The 17,833-nt window shown below is 40.9% G+C and overlaps 1 protein-coding gene across 1 annotated transcript in view; it reads left to right on the top strand.

The window, feature by feature from the left end:
• The window catches only part of SPAST (spastin), a 122,415-nt gene that overhangs the window by 59,500 nt on the left and 45,082 nt on the right, over positions 1-17,833 (top strand). Inside the window, exon 6 of the mRNA XM_011984255.1 lies at positions 3,812-3,907. Coding sequence (XP_011839645.1) covers positions 3,812-3,907 — 96 coding nt within the window. The remainder of the gene's footprint in view (positions 1-3,811; positions 3,908-17,833) is intronic.

The following is a 17,833-nucleotide window of genomic DNA, read 5'->3' as shown; positions in this document are numbered from 1 at the left end:
AGAGTCTCACCCTGTCACCCAGGCTGGAGTGGCAATGGCACGATCTTGGCTCACTGCAACCTCTGCCTCCTGGGTTCAAATGATTATCCTGCCTCATCCTCCTGAGTAGCTGGGATTACAGGTGGCCCTGGTTTGGGTTTTTGGTTTTAAACAGGATGGTCTTCTCTGTGAGAAGTTGCCATGAGTTAGCCATGATGATACCTGGGACAATGATGGTCCACAGAGAAGTAAGAGCCAATACAAAGCCTTAAGAGAACGTACCTGATTTGTCTGTGAAGCAGCAAAGAGGCCAGTGTGTCCCAGCAAGGAGATTATAGTAGAGATGAAGTCAGAGAACTCATGGGGGGAGGGATTGTCACAACACGCAGGGCTATAAAGGCCACCATGAGGACTTAAGCTTTTACCACCTGTGAAATGGGGAGCAGTTATAAAGATTTTTAAGAAAGCAGCACAGTGCGGTGGCTCATGCCTGTAATCCCAGCTCTTTGGGAGGCCGAGGTGGGTGGATCACCTGAGGTCAGGAGTTCGAGACCAGCCTGGCCAACATGGCGAAACCTCGTCTTTACTAAATATAGAAAAATTAGCTGCATGTGGTGGGCATGCTTGTAATCCCAAATACTCGGCTGAGGCAGGAGAATCACTTGAACCCGGGAGGTGGAGGTTGCGGTGAGCTGAGATTGCACCATTGCCCTCCAGCCTGGGCAACAGAGCAAGACTCCATCTCAAACAAAACTGAAAAAAAAAAAGATTTTTGGGGAAGGAATGAAGTACTCTGACTTAAATTTTAGAGGGACCACTCTGGTTGCTGTGTTGCATTATAGACTCTAAAGGTAGAACCAGGGAGAGCAATTAAGATACTGTTACAGTCATCTAGGAGAAAAGTGATAGAGGCTTGCACCAGGGTAGTGTCAGGAGAAATGGTAACAAGTGGTTGGATTATGATTATACTTGAAGGTTGAACAACTAGATTTGCTGATAGATTGGATAAAATGGTCCTCTCTTTAAGGACCTCATAATACAGTAGGAGAAACGACACATAAATAGTCATCACTGCAGGATAGGGATTACAAATATTTTGTAAGGGTGAAAAAGGTGCCAAGAAAGCTTCCTTGTGTAACAAAGCTGGTTAAAGAAAGAAAAGAAAGCTTCCTAGAAGTGAAACCTGAAGTGTACACTTAGATAAATGAATAAAAATTATGAAAGAATGTGAGGGCTGGGCACAGTGGCTCATGCCTGTAATCCTAGCACTTCGGGAGGTTGAGTCAAGTGTATTGCTTGAGCCCAGGAGTTTGAAACCAGCCTGGACAACATATTGAGACCCCATCTCTAAATTTAAAAAAGAAAAAAAATATTAGCCAGGAGTGGTGGTATGCACCTGTAGTCCCAGCTACTTACTTGGGAGGCTGAGGCAGGAGGATTGCTTGAGCTCAGGAGATTGAGGCAGCAGTGAGCCATGAGTGCACCACTGCACTCTAGTCTGGGTGACAGAGTGAGACCCTGTCTCAAAGAAAATAAAAAGAAAAGAAAAAGAATTTGAGAAAAGATATCTCAGGAAGATGTGATGGCATGAACAAATACTCAAAGGCAAGAAAAGCATGGTGAATAGGGGAGGGTGCAGGTTGAGACATGAAGTTGGGATTGCCGAGGCATAAGAGATATATAGGCAGATCATGGATGGCCTGGTTTGTCATAGGAAGGAGCTTGAGCTCTATCTGTGGGCAATGGGAAGCCACTAAATGGTTTTAAGTAGAAGAGTGTTATGTGGTAAGATTTTCCTCTCTGGTGGATCACTCAGATGACTGTGTGGGGGTTGGATGTGAGGAGGTAAAGAAGCAAGGTTACTGCTTTGATTTAAATCATTGATTAATCTGTACAACCCTAGTCATTCCAAAAAGAGGTATTAGTCCTTTAACAGAAATGAATTGGGGCTGGGTGCAGTGGCTCACGCTTGTAATCCCAGTACTTTGGGAGGCCGAGGCGGGCGGATCATTTGAGGTCAGGAGTTTGAGACCAGTCTGGCCAACATGGCAAAACCTCGTATCTACTAAAAATACAAAAATTAGCTGGGCGTGGGGGTGTGCGCTTGTAATCCCAGCTACTCGGGAGGCTGAGGCAGGAGCATCACTTGAACCCGGGAGGCGGAGGTTGCAATGAGCCAAGATCGTGCCACTGCACTCCAGCCTGGGCGACAGAGCGAGATTCCGTCTCAAAAGAAAAAAAAAAAAAAGAGACCCAGATCTTGGGAGGGTTTTTTGTCGTTATCTGATGTGGGGGTAGGGTTGAAATAATCCTTTTTAATTGATTAATATAAAAAATAGGTAATATAGACATATGTCACAAAATTTGAAAAAGTTTGAGTATGAAAAGTTCCATCCCATTTTATGCCCCAGCTACCCATTTCCCCTCCGTAGAGGCAGCTGTTATTATGAATTTCCCTGGGTCCTTTTTAGAGGTAATCTTTTTGTATACAACTGTGCACATGTGTGTTTAAACAAACAGTAGGGTACTGTATGTACATACAGTTACTACAGTATGCTTATTTGACTTTGCTTTATTGCTTTTATTTTTTGCCTGACATATATTAATGTGGCCAAATACGGCATTTCCTAGACACCCCTTATAGTTTCGTTCTGTGCTATTTTAAATGCTGTTCTCCTTTCCTGAAATGTCCTTTTTTTGGTTTTGTGGGGTTTTTTTGTTTTTTTTTTTATACAGAGTCTCGCTCTGTCACCAAGGTTGGAGTGCAGTGGCGCGATCTCGGCTCACTGCAACCTCCACCCACCTCCCGGGTTCAAGTCATTCCCCTGCCTCAGCCTCCCGAGTAGCTGGGACTACAGGTGCGTGCCACCACGCCCAGCTAATTTTTTGTTTGTTTGTTTGTTTGTTTGTTTTAGTAGAGACGGGGTTTCACCGTGTTAGCCAGGATGGCCTCCATCTCCTGACCTCGTGATCTGCCTCCCTCAGCCTCTCAAAGTGCTGGGATTACAGGCGTGAGCCACTGCGCCCAGCTCTCCTTTCTTTTTATCTTTTCAAATTCTAGCCAGTTCATAACCCACTTGCTCTGTAAAGCTTTTTCAATGATCTTTCTTTTGTACTATGCAGTCTTTTTAAAAATACATAGTTTTATTATAAGTTGCCAGTTACATTTAATACATATCTAAATGGTAGAAACTGTGATTCATTTTTTAATCTCCATGGAGCCAGGAACTGTGGCTCATGCCTGTAATCCCTGCATTTTGGGAGGCTAAGGTGGGAGGATCGCTTAAGGCCAGGAGCTTGAGGCCAGTCTGTGGAACATACTGAGACCCTGTCTCTACAAAAAATAAATTAGCTGGACATAGTGGTGTGTGTATGTAGTGTCAACTACTCAGGGGGCTGAGGAAGGAGGATAACTTGAGCCCAGGGAGTTGAGGCCACAGTGAGCCATGATGGTGCCACTGTACTCCAGCCTGGGTGACAGAGCAAGACCACGACCAGTAATAATCTCCATGGTATTTGTTTTGGACATATTAAATATTCAGTAACTATTTTCTGGTGATGATCGTGACATCTAACTGCCTCAGGTTACCTGACCTGAATAAGGCATATTTTGAACATAGCCATTCACTTGTTAATTTCTGTTATTTTCGTGACTTAGTTTTTACTAATTATATTTTAAAAGATAATTTTATATAAATGCAAAAACTTTTTATCATGTAACAATCTGGTAACAACTTGAATAATTTTTCATTTCACATGCACATTTTATTTGTTCATTATCTTTTTTCTTTTTATTTTTTCTTTGTTTTTTTTTACCTTCTCTGTTGCATAGAGAAGATGCAACCAGTTTTGCCATTTTCCAAGTCACAAACGGACGTCTATAATGACAGTACTAACGTGGCATGCCGCAATGGACATCTCCAGTCAGGTGGGTTAAGGTTAACTAACATAAAATAATAAAGCTTGAATGCAAAGTAAGAGTCTCACTTAACCTGATAATGTTGATTTTATTTTATAATGGTAGGTTTAATTGTTCATGTTTTCACAGGGCTATGTTGAAAATATAGTACCTCTATCATTCATAGTATATAAACATGCAACAAGGTATAGTCATTCTAAACATGCTTCATTTGCATATTTTACAACCTCTGATATTTCAGATTATAAAATATGAAGGTGTACATTCCCAGAAGTGATTAAAATAATCTTTTTTTCTGTTGTGGCTTTTGTGTTTTTTATAATGATAGCTATACTGATTTTTTTATGAAATAGTGTTTTCTAAAACACATTTTAATTTTTTATGTATCCATTTTTATTGCATATCAATTTTCATATATACTATATGTGAATGTTTTATAGTACTTGATAGAAGAAATTTGAAGCTTCACATAGGAGAAGCATTACAGTCTTATTTACTATAGATTAACTCTGTCCTTGATAAACTTTTGGATATCAACTTCTACAGAAGATTAAATGTCTTTCTATTTTGTTTTCTTTGGAACTCTCCATTTCTTAGGTTCTCTGACATCTGAGCTAGTTTTTTATTTAGTTAAAAAGTTTTTTTTACTTGACAGATAATGTACATGTTCATGGGGTACACAGTGATGTTTTGATACATATAATATATAGTGATTAGATCAAGGTAATTATCATTTATATCATCCCATTTATCATTCTTTGTGTTGGAAACATTCAGTATCTTCCTTCTATTTTAAATGATATATTATATTGTTACCTATAGTCATCCTGCAGTGGTGTAGAACACTGGAACTTACTCTTTCTATCTAGCTATAATTTTGTATCCTTTCCCTACCCTTCTCAGCCTGTAGTATCCTCTGTTCTGCTTTTTATTTCTATGAGATTAACTTTTTAAAAATAATATTCTATGTGTATATATACCACATTTTCTTTATTCATTCATCTGTTCTTGGACACCTAGGTTGATTCTGTATCTTGGCTGTTGTGAATAGTGCTATAGTAAACATGGGGTGTAGATGTCTGTTCGATATAATGATTTTCTTTCTTTTGGATAAATTCCCAATAGTAGGATTGCTGGGTCATATGGTAGTTCTATTTGAAGTTTTTTGAGGAACCTCCATACTCTTTTCCATAGTAGCTGTACTAGTTTAGATTCCCAAAAATAGTGTCTAAGAGTTCACTTTCTCCACATCCTTACCAGCATTTGGCACTTTTTTTGTCTTTTTGATAATAGCCATCCTAACTGGGGTAAGATACCTCATTGTGGTTTTGATTTACATTTCCCTCATAATTAATGGTGTTGAGCATTTTTTCATATATTTGTTTTTGACAGTTTTATTGGTGAATTTTTTTTTTTTTTTTAGCAGTAGTTTCATGTGCAGGGCTTAAATTATATTAAATATTACTTTGTTCAGATTATAGCAGAACAACCTTAGGTTAGGCTGTGAAACAACTGCCTTCTGGCTGGGCGCAGTGGCTCACGCCTGTAATCCCAGCACTTTGGGAGGCCAAGGCGGGCGGATCATGAAATCAAGAGATCGAGACTATCCTGGCCAACATGGTGAAACCCTGTCTCTATTAAAAATATAAAAACTAGCTGGGCGTGGTGGTGGGCGCCTATAGTCCCAGCTGCGTGGGAGGCTGAGGCAGAAGAATCGCTTGAACCTAGGAGGCAGAGGTTGCTGTGAGCTGAGATCATACCATTGCACTCCAGTCTAGGCGACAGAGCGAGACACTGTCTCAAAAAACTGCCTTCTTTTTTTTTTTTTTTTGGTATTATTATAATAATGTATAAATTTTTAATTATACTTTAAGTTCTAGGGTACGTGTGCACAACGTGCAGGTTTGTTACATACGTATATATGTGCCATGTTGGTGTGCTGCACCCATTAACTTGTCATTTACATTAGGTATATCTCCTAATGCTATCCCTCCCCCACTCATCCCACCCCACGACAGGCCCCAGTGTGTAATGTTCCCCACCCTGTGTCCAAGTGTTCTCATTGTTCAATTCCCACCTATGAGTGAGAACATGCGGTGTCTGGTTTTCTGTCCTTGCAATAGTTTGCTCAGAATAATGGTTTCCAGCTTCATCCATGTCCCTACAAAGGACATGAACTCATCCTTTTTTGTGGCTGCATAGTATTCCATGGTGTATATGTGCCACATTTTTTAAATCCAGTCTATCATTGATGGATATTTGCGTTGTTTCCAAGTCTTTGCTATTGTGAATAGTGCCGCAGTAAACATACATGATGTCTTTATAGCAGCCTGATTTATAATCCTTTGGGTATATACCCAGTAATGGCATGACTGGGTCAAATGGTATTTCTAGTTCTAGATCCTTGAGGAATCGCCACACTGTCTTCCACAATGGTTGAACTAGTTTACAGTCCCACCAACAGTGTAAAAGTGTTCCTATTTCTCCACATCCTCTCCAGCATCTGTTGTTTCCTGACTTTTTAATGATTGCCATTCTAACTGGTGTGAGATGGTATCTCATTGTGGTTTTGGTTTGCATTTCTCTGATAGCCACTGATGATGAGCATTTTTTCATGTGTCTGTTGGCTGCATAAATGTCTTCTTTTGAGAAGTGTCTGCTCATATCCTTTGCCCACTTTTTGATGGGGTTGTTTGATTTTTTCTTGTAAATTTGTTTAAGTTCTTTGTAGATTCTGGATATTAGCCCTTTGTCAGATGGGTAGATTGTAAAAAATTTCTCCTATTCTGTAGGTTGCCTGTTCACTCTGATGATAGTTTCTTTTGCTATGCAGAAGCTCTTTAGTTTAATTAGATCCCTTTTGTCAATTTTGGCTTTTGTTGCCATTGCTTTTGGTGTTTTAGTCGTGAAGTCCTTGCCCATGCCTATGTCCTGAATGGTATTGCCTAGGTTTTCTTCTAGGGTTTTTATGGTATTAGGTCTAACATTTAAGTCTCTAATCCATCCTGAATTAATTTTCGTATAAGGAGTAAGGGAAGGATCCAGTTTCAGCTTTCTACGTAGGGCTAGCCAGCTTTCCCAGCACCATTTATTAAATAGGAAATCCTTTCCCCATTTCTTGTTTTTGTCAGGTTTGTAAAAGATCAGATGGTTGTAGATGTGTGGTATTTCTGAGGGCTCTGTTCTGTTCCATTGGTCTATATCTCTGTTTTGGTACCAGTATCATGCTGTTTTGGTTACTGTAGCCTTGTCGTGTAGTTTGAAGTCAGGTAGCATGATGCCTCCAGCTTTGTTCTTTTGGCTTAGGATTGTCTTGGAGATGCGGGCTCTTTTTTGGTTCCATATGAACTTTAAGGTAGCTTTTTCCAATTCTGTGAAGAAACTCATTGGTAGCTTGATGGGGATGGCATTGAATCTATAAATTACCTTGGGCAGTATGGCCATTTTCATGATATTGATTCCTCCTATCCATGAGCATGGAATGTTCTTCCATTTGTTTGTGTCCTCTTTTATTTTGTTAAGCACTGGTTTGTAGTTCTCCTTGAAGAGGTCCTTCACATCCCTTGTAAGTTGGATTCCTAGGTATTTTATTCTCTTTGAAGAAGTTGTAAATGGGAGTTCACTCATGATTTGGCTCTCTATTATTGGTGTATAGGAATGCTTGTGATTTTTGCACATTGATTTTGTATCCTGAGACTTTGCTGACGTTGCTTATCAGCTTAAGGAGATATTGGGCCGAGATGATGGGATTTTCTAAATATACAATCATGTCATCTGCGAACAGGGGCAATTTGACTTCCTCTTTTCCTAATTGAATACCCTTTATTTATTTCTCCTGCCTGATTGCCCTAGCCAGAACTTGCAACACTATGTTAAATAGGAGTGGTGAGAGAGGGCATCCCTGTCTTGTGGCAGTGTTCAAAGGGAATGCTTCCAGTTTTTACCCATTCAGTATGATATTGGCTGTGGGTTTGTCATAAATAGCTCTTATTATTTTGAGATACGTCCCATCAATACCTAGTTTATTGAGAGTTTTTAGCGTGAAGAGCTGTTGAACTTCATCGAAGACCTTTTCTGCATCTATTGAGATAATCATGTGGTTTTTGTCTTTGGTTCTATTTGTATGATGGATTACATTTATTGATTTGCATATGTTGAACCAGCCTTGCATCCCAGGGATGAAGCCAACTTGATCGTCGTGGATAAACTTTTTGATGTGCTGCTGGATTTGGTTTGCCAGTATTTTATTGAGGATTTTCACATCGATGTTCATCAGGGGTATTGGTCTAAAATTCTGTTTTTTTGTTGCGTCTCTGCCAGGCTTTGGTATCAGGATGATGCTGGCTTCATAAAATGAGTTAGGGAGGATTCCCTCTTTTTCTATTGATTGGAATAGTTTCAGAAGGAATGGTACCAGCTCCTCTTTGTACTTCTGCTAGAATGCAGCTGTGAATCCATCTGGTCCTGGACTTTTTTTTGTTGGTAGGCTATTAATTATTGCCTCAATTTCAGAGCCTATTATTGGTCTATTCCGGGATTCAGCTTCTTCCTGATTTAGTCTTGGAAGGATGTTTGTGTCCAGGAATTTATCCATTTCTTCTAGGTTTTCTAGTTTATTTGTGTAGAGGTGTTTATAGTATTCTCTGATTATAGTTTGTATTTCTCTGGGATCTGTGGTGATATCCCCTGTATTGGTTTTTATTGCATCTATTTTATTCTTCTCTCTTTTCTTCTTTATTCGTTTTGCTAGTGGTTTATCAATTTTGTTGATCTTTTCAAAAAACCACCTCCTGGATTCATGGATTTTTTTGAAGGATTTTTTTGTGTCTCTGTCTCCTTCAGTTCTGCTCTGATCTTAGTTATTTCTTGCCTTCTGCTAGCTTTTGAATGTGTTTGCTCTTGCTTCTCTAGTTCTTTTAATTGTGATGTTAGGGTGTCAATTTTAGATCTTTCCAGCTTTCTCTTGTGGGCATTTAGTGCTATAAATTTCCCTCTACACACTGCTTTAAATGTGTCCCAGAGATTCTGGTATGTTGTGTCTTTGTTCTCATTGGTTTCAAAGAACATCTTTATTTCTGCCTTCATTTCGTTGTATACCCAGTAGTCATTCAGGAGCAGGTTATTCAGTTTCCATGTAGTTGAGCGGTTTTGAGTGAGTTTCTTAATCCTGAGTTCTAATTTGATTGCACTGTGGTCTGAGAGACAGTTAGTTGTGATTTCTGTTCTTTTACAATTGCTGAGGAGTGCTTTACTTCCAAGTATGTGGTCAGTTTTGGAGTAAGTGCGATGTGGTGCTGAGAAGAATGTATATTCTGTTGATTTGGGCTGGAGAGTTCTGTAGATGTCTATTAGGTCCGCTTGGTGCAGAGCTGAGTTCAATTCCTGGATATCCTTGTTAACTTTCTGTCTCATTGATCTGTCTAATGTTGACAGTGGGGTGTTGAAGTCTCCCAATATTATTGTGTGGGAGTTGAGTCTCTTTGTAGGTCTCTAAGGACTTGTTTTATGAATCTGGGTGCTCCTGTATTGGGTGCATATATATTTAGGATAGTTAGCTCTTCTTGTTGAATTGATCCCTTTACCATTATGTAATCGCCTTCTTTGTCTCTTTTGATCTTTGTTGGTTTAAAGTCTGTTTTATTAGAGACTAGGATTGCAACCCCTGCTTTATTTTGTTTTCCATTTGCTTGGTAGATCTTCCTCTATACCTTTATTTTGAGCCTATGTGTGTCTCTGCACGTGAGATGGGTCTCCTGAATACAGCACGTTGATGGGTCTTGACTCTTTATCCAATTTGCCAGTCTGTGTCTTTGAATTGGTGCATTTAGCCCATTTACATTTAATGTTAATATTGTTATGTGTGAATTTGATCCTGTCATTTTGATGTTAGCTGGTTATTTTGTTCATTAGTTGATGCAGTTTTTTCCTAGCATCAATGGTCTTTACAATTTGGTGTGTTTTTGCGGTGGCTGGTACCAGTTGTTCCTTTCCATGTTTAGTGCTTCCTTCAGCAGCTCTTGTAAGGTAGGCCTGGTGGTGACAGAATCTCTCAGCACTTGCTTGTCTGTAAAGGATTTTATTTCTCCTTCACTTTCGAAGCTTAGTTTGGCTGGATATGAAATTCTGGGTTGAAAATTCTTTTCTTTAAGAATGTTGAATATTGGCCCCCACTCTCTTCTGGCTCCCCCACTCTCTTCTGGCTTGTAGAGTTTCTGCTGAGAGATCCATTGTTAGTCTGATGGGCTTCCCTTTGTGGGTAACCCAACCTTTCTCTCTGGCTGCCCTTAACATTGTTTCCTGCATTTCAGCCTTGGTGAATCTGACAATTATGTGTCTTGGAGTTGCTCTTCTCGAGGAGTATCTTTGTGGTGTTCTCTGTATTTCCTAAATTTGAATGTTGGCCTGCCTTGCTAGATTAGGGAAGTTCTTCTGGATAATATCCTGAAGAGTGTTTTCCAACTTGGTTCCATTCTCCCCGTCACTTTCAGGTACACCAATCAGACGTAGATTTGTTCTTTTCGCGTAGTCCTATATTTCTTGGAGGCTCTGTTCGTTTCTTTTTACTCTTTTTATCTCTAAACTTTTCTTCTGGCTTGATTTTATTCATTTGATCTTCAAATAACCTTGATAACCTTTCTTCCACTTGATCAAATTGGCTACTGAAGCTTGTACATGCATCTCGTAGTTCTCGTGCCATGGTTTTCAGCTCCATCAGGCCATTTAAGGTCTTCTCTATGCTGTTTATTCTAGTTAGCCATTCATCTAATCTGTTTTTCAAAATTTTTAGCTTCTTTGTGATGGGTTCGAGCATCCTCCTTTAGCTCGGAGAAGTTTATTATTACCAATCGTCTGAGGCCTACTTCTGTCAGCTCCTCAAAGTCATTCTCTGTCCAGCTTTTTTGATTGCTGGCGAGGAGTTGTGTTCCTTTGGAGGAGAAGAGGTGCTCTGATTTTTAGAATTTTCAGCTTTTCTGCTCTGGTTTCTCCCCATCTTTGTGGTTTTATTTACCTTTGGTGTTTGATGATGGTGACCTACAGATGGGATTTTGGTGTGGATGTCCTTTCTGTTTGTTAGTTTTCCTTCTAATAGTCAGGACCCTCAGCTGCAGATGTGTTGGAGTTTGCTGGAGGTCCACTCCAGACGTTGTTTGCCTGGGTATCACCAGCGGAGGCTGCAGAACAGCAAATATTGCAGAACGGCAAATGCTGCCTGATGCTTCCTCTGAAGCTTTGTTTCAGAGGGGCATCCGGCTGTATGAAGTGTCAGTCAGCGCCTATGGGGAGGTGTCTCCCAGTTAGGCTACTCGGGGTTAGGGACCCACTTGAGGAGGCAGTCTGTCCATTCTCAGATCTCAGACTCTGTGCTGGGAGAACTCACTACTCTCTTCAGAGCTGTCAGACAGTGACCTTTAAGTCTGCAGAAGTTTCTGCTGCCTTTTGTTCAGCTATGCCCTGTCCCCAAAAGTGGAGTCTACAGAGGCAGGCAGGCCTTCTTGAGCTGCGATGGACTCCACTCAGTTCGAGCTTCCCGGCTGCTTTGTTTACCCACTCAAGCCTCAGCAATGGTGGACGCCCCTCCGCCAGCCTCAGGGCCGCCTTGCAGTTCGATCTCAGACTGCTGTGCTAGCAGTGAGCGAGGCTCTGTGGGCGTGGTACCCTCCGAGCCAGTCGCAGGATATAATATCCTCATGTGCCATTTGCTAAGACCACTGGAAAAGCACAGTATTAGGGTGGGAGTGTCCTGATTTTCCAGGTACCATCTGTCACAGCTTTCCTTGGCTAGGAAAGGGAATTCCCCAACCCCTTGTGCTTCCTGGGTGAGGTGATGCCTCGCCCTGCTTCCGCTCATGGTCCGTGGGCTGTACCCACTGTCCAACAAGCCCCAGTGAGGTGAACCCGGTACATCAGTTGGAAATGCGGAAATCACCTGTCTTCTGCGTTGCTCACGCTGGGAGCTATAGACTGCAGCTGTTCCTATTCTTACTTCTTGGAACTCTGCCTTCTTTATTCATATGTAATACAAAACTTCTAAGGTTTTTTTGTTTTGTTTTGTTTTGTGGTTTTTGAGATAGAGTCTCGCTCGTTCGCCCAGGCTGTAGTGCAGTGGCGTGATCTCAGCTCACTGCAAACTCCGCCTCCCGGGTTCACGCCATTCTCCTGCCTCAGCCTCTCGAGTAGCTGGGACTACAGGTGCCCGCCACCATGCCCGGCTAATTTGTGTGTATTTTTAGTAGAGATGGGGTTTCACCGTGTTAGCCAGGATGGTCTCGATCTCCTGACCTTGTGATCCGCCCACCTCGGCCTCCCAAAGTGCTGGGATTACAGGCATGAGCCACCGCGCCCCGTCAAAACTTCTAAGGTTTTAATGGAGAAGAGATAGAGTCAAAGGATTTCTGTGGACAGAAGAAACAGTTGTTCATCAACTCTTTCCCTTGTGGCTTCACGTCTCCCCTAAGGACTTCTCATGTTGGTTTGGTCTTACAGTATAGTCAGTGGCAGTTTTCCTCTTCCCATTCCTTCCTATGTCTGATTTAAAATGCCGTTTCAAGTATCGATACAAGTATTTTGCCTGTTTCTTTTAGCACGGCTGTGAAGGGCTGACATTTTCAGAAGGCATTTACTGCAAAAAACAAAGAAATGGAAGAATCCATCACGTATATATAGTTAAGTTTCTAAAATATGTATTTGCAATCCCAGTAGTTCTACTAGGATAAATAGCAAAAATTCTCCAGCCGTGAAGTGTTGGTCTGTCTTTCCTTTCCTTGTTATCTTGATTCTCTTTTACTTCATTTCACATGCTAGACCCCATCATGTTTTCCCACTGTGTGCCCCGCCCCACCCTCTAAAGAACATTCTCTTCCTGGGACCTGTTTGAAAAAAATTGAACTTTGTCTTGTTTCATATCCCTAGTACAAAGTTGAATATCCCTAATATGAAACCTGAAATCCGAAATGCTCTAAAATTCAAAACTTTTTTTTTTTTTTTGAGACAAAGTCTTCCTCTGTCACTCAGGCTGGAGTGCAGTGGCATAGTCTCAGCTCACAGCAGTCTCCGCACCCTCCCCCAACCCTGTCACCATGGGTTCGAGCGATTCTCCCACCCCAGCCTACCGAGTAGCTGGGACTACAGGCACCTGCCACCACACCCAAGTAATTTTTTGTATTTTAGTAGAGATGAGGTTTCACCATGTTGGTCAGGCTGGTCTCAAACTCCTGACCTCAAGTGATCCACCCGTCTTGGCCTCCCAAAATGTTGGGATTACAATCATGAGCCATTGCGCCTAGCCAAAAATCCAAAACTTTTTGAGCACTGACGTGATGCTTAAAGGAAATACTCATTGGAGTATTCTGCATTTTGGATTTTTGGGTTAAGGATGCTGAACCAGTAGGTAAAATGCAAACATTGCAAAATCCAAAAAAATTTAAAAACCATAAACAGTTCTGGTCTCAACCATTTCGGATAAGGGATACTCAACCCATAATCTGTTCTTTTCTGTTTTCTGGTTGGAAGGGCATATTGGCTTTATAGCTAATTTACACAGCATTGGTGTTTAATACACAGTGAGTCCAACTAGATCTCACTCAGACCTATTAATAATTTATTAGCGTCGCTCACTTCTGGAACATTCTGTGATGTTTTACTTGGATGAGTTCTTTTACCTCTCTTGGGAAATAGTCATACCAAAGTCTGCTTATTACTACAATGTGTTATCTATTATACATTGTCCAATTTTCAACTCAAAATTACTAGACAGGCAAAGAAAAAGTAAAAGTATAACCCTTACTCAAGAAAAAAAGCAATCAGTAGAAACTATGAGTGGGCCCAGATGTTGGATTTAGCAGACAAAGACTTCAAAGCAGCTATTATAATATGTTTAAAGAATTGAAAGAAAATATGGCATCAGTTATCAAACGGAAAATCTAAGCAGATGATATAAAAATAATATTCTAAAGTTGAAAAGTGTAGTTATTGAAATTAAAAATTTAAAGACAGCCTCAACAGCAGATTAGAGATAGCAAAAGAAAGATTCAGTGACTTTGAACCCAGCTCTGTAGAAATTACTAAACTGATGACTCTCACGTAGCATCCTTCACCTCTAGTTTGGTTTTATATACAATGTTTTAACTCTTTTTGCTATTTTTTCTCTTTACTTTCTATGATGGAAACATTTTGTGCTTTGATTTTAATGGCTATATCACAGTTATATACATCTTTACAAACTCATCAAATTGTATACTTTATTTATATATTTATTTTTTGAGATAGGGTCTCACTGTATCTCCCAGGCTGGAGTACAGCTGAAATTAGCTGGGACTACAGGTGGGCACGAGTGTGCTCAGCTAATTTTTGTATTTTTTGTAGAGATGGGGTTTCACCATGTTGGCCAGTCTGGTCTCAAACTCCTGGGCTCAAGCATTTCTCCCACCTCAGACTCCCAAAGTGCTGGGATTATAGGTGTGAGCCACTATGCCTGGCTGGTATAGCTTGTTTTTTGTTTTTGTTTTTGTTTTTTTGAGACGGAGTCTCGCTCTATTGCCCAGGGTGGGGTGCAGTGGCACGATCTTGGCTTACTGAAACCTCCGTCTCCTGGGTTCAGCCCATTCTCCTGCCTCAGCCTCCTGAGTAGCTGGGATTACAGGTGCACGCCATCATACCCAGCTAATTTTTGTATTCTTAGTAGAGATGGGAGTTTCACCATGTTGGCTCGAGATTGTCTCGATCTCCTGACCTCAATCCACCCGCCTTGGCCTCCCACAGTGCTGACATTACAGGCCTGAGCCACCATGCCCAGCTGCTGGTATACTTTAAATGGATGTAATTCATTGCAGATTATACCTCAATAAATTTTTATTTAGTTTTTTGAGACTGAGTTGCTCTGTTGCCCAGACTGGAGTGCAGTGGCACGATTTTGGCTCACTGCAACCTCTGCCTCCTGGGTTAAAGGGATTTTCCTGTCTCAGCCTCCCCAGTAGCTGGAATTACAGGCGTGTGCCACCATGATCAGGTTGTTTTTGTATTTTTAGTACAGATGGGGTTTTCACCATGTTGGCCCTGCTAGTGTCGAACTCCTAACTTCAGGTGATCCACCCGCCTCAGCCTCCCAAACTGTTGGGATTACAGGCATGAGCCACTGCACCCGGCACCTATACTTATTTAGTTATATATACATATAGTTATTTTTAGTTTTATCAAAATATGTATATATAACTATGTACATATAATTATTTTTAGTAATATCAAAAAACCATAGCTAACATTATGATTTAGCAAAATACTGTTTACCCCAAAGCCAAGTGTTATGTATTAATGGTATTTTTTCCTTTTTGAGTTTTCTTCCCCACAGGTTTTCTGATCTTTTTTTTGTTCTCTAACTTTCTATTATAGCTATATACTCCTTTCTCTGTTTAATTTTCTTTTTAACTAGAAGACGTCCGTTAGTAGTTCTTTTAATGAATATCTGTGGTTAAACTCTTAGTCTTTCCAGTGTCTGAAATATCCTCATTTTTTATGTGACAGGTCACTTTTCTCCCCTCAACATTTTGGACATACCTCATTTCCAACAGACATTTGTTACTTCCGTTAGAGTCTGCTGTCATTCTCATAATTGTTCCTTGTGGAAATGTCTATATATAAAATCTCAGAACTATGTATTTTTAACATATACACATATATTTATTTTAAAATGTATAATTAAGTTATTAGTAGTAGTAGTAGTTTTTTTTTTTTTTTGAAGGAGCCTCCACCTCCCAGGTTCAAGTGATTCTCCTGCCTCAGCCTCCTGAGTAGCTGGGATTATAGGCGTGCACCACCATGTCTGGCTGATTTTTGTATTTTTAGTGGAGACAGGGTTTCGCCATGTTGGCCAGGGTGGTCTCCAACTCCTGACCTCAGGTGATCCACCTGCCTCGGCCTCCCAAAGCGCTAGGATTACAGGCATGAGCCACCACTCCTGGCCTTGTTATTATTGACTATTGTCACCCTGTTGCACTATCAACTAGTAGGCCTTATTTATTCTAGAACCTCGTTTTAAGGTATCCTGAATGTGGCTTTTTTTGTTTGTTTTTTTTCTGAGACAGAGTCTCACTCTGTTGCCCAGGCTGGAGTGCAGTGGCGCGATCTTGGCTCACTGCAACCTCTGCCTCCTGGGTTTAAGCGATTCTCCTGCCTCAGCCTCCTGAGTAGCTGGGATTACAGGTGCATGCCACCATGCCTGGCTAATTTTTGTATTTTTAGTAAAGACGGGGTTTCACCATGTTGGTCAGGCTTGTCTCAAACTCCTGACCTCGTGATCCGCCTGCCTTGGCCTCTGAAAGTTCTGAGATTCTAGGCGTGAGCCACCATGCCCAGCCCAATGTGGGTTTTTTTTTTTTAACTTGAATTTTATTTATGCTTTCTGATTTTATAATAGTTAACTTGTAGTAAAAGTAAACTGGTTGTCTAAATAAATAAGCTGATTTCCTATACTAGTTTAGAGTCTTTGTTTTCTTAAACCGTATTAAAGAGATTTAATTACAAAAGTAAAATTGAGGCTTTTGTCTTTTTTTTGGCCACTCTAATTTGCTGACTGACTTAACATTTGTTTTCACAGTAAACATTGTAAATAAACACTGATGTTTGTTTTGTAGTATATAAAAATATTATTTAGGAGTGGTGAGATTTAAACTTTTACAAACCTGTAATATATATAGTAGAGCAACACTGGACAAATAACCTTTTCAGCTTAATCGGACATGTTCTATAAATGTTCATTTACATATATACAGCACATACAATACTTGGCATATGTAAAAGCACATCTTTATGCTCTTTCAATTAAAATTGATTATTATTATTATTTTCTTTTGAGACAGAATCCCTCTCAATCACCAGCTGGTGTGCTAGTGGTACGATCAGGGCTCACTGCAACCAGTTTTTCTGCCCTAGCCTCCTGGGTAGCTGAACTACAGGGATGTGCCACCATGCCCACCTAATTTTTGTATTTTTAGTGAAGAGGGGTTTCACCATGTTGGCCAGGCTGGTCTCGAACTCCTAACCTCAGGTGAGCTGCCTGCCTCAGCCTCCCAAACTGCGGAGATTACAGGCGTGAGTCACCGCACCCGGTCTAAAATTAATTACTTTTTAAGACCCTCTTGGTGGGAACAGACTTTCATGGTATTTATAGTTATAATAGTTTGGAATCAAAGTAGTCGAGTGCTACTTTTTTCCCTCTGTACATCCTATCCCTAATGCCTTTATTATCTTTTGTTTCTTACTTGAGAGCTTTATTTGCTTCATAACTTTTTTTTTTTTTTTTTTTGGTTAATCAAGTACATGAAGTCTACCATCAACTTTGTATCCTCAGGGGAAGGTTCCCCTGAGCCTTCTGCCCTTGGATCCTGTCTAGGGGTCTCTGGGCCCACCCTCAGCTGTCATCCTGGGCTGTCCTTCACATGCATCCAGAGGGCTCTTCTCCCAGGGTGGATCCTTACTTCCTTGAAGGAGCTGCTAGCAGGATATAGCGTGGGAACAGGGCCAGGGCAGGGCTTGGGGGTGCCAAAGCCTCGCTGATTCACAGAAAAGTTGCATAGGGTACAGGGTTATATAATTGTTTTGACAACTGGTGCAGATTTCCTCTTTTTCACAGACTAGATATTAGTCAGGGATGCTTGTCACTCACAGATGTTTTTCAGCCCTGAAGGCCGATTTCAAAGATGATGTGTCAATCATCTTTGAAGATGATTTGCCAATCCTGTGATTAACACAAGGGTAAGGAAACTCCAAGCCCCCTCTGCCCTTCAGTCTGGTTGCTCCAAACAAGTAGTCACTGAATTTTCTGCCCGGGGTCTACAAGCCACCCAACACAGACCACCCTGTGTTCCGCTGACTGTGCCCAACATCTGTAGTGGCAGGTTTTCCCTCCTGGTGTCCTCGACCTCCACTGCATGGGGCAGCCTT

Source organism: Mandrillus leucophaeus, unplaced genomic scaffold, assembly GCF_000951045.1.
Source record: "Mandrillus leucophaeus isolate KB7577 unplaced genomic scaffold, Mleu.le_1.0 Scaffold264, whole genome shotgun sequence".
NCBI lineage: Eukaryota > Metazoa > Chordata > Mammalia > Primates > Cercopithecidae > Mandrillus > Mandrillus leucophaeus.
The sequence above is the reverse complement of the archived record's forward strand: the minus strand, read 5'-3'. Positions and strand labels throughout refer to the sequence as shown.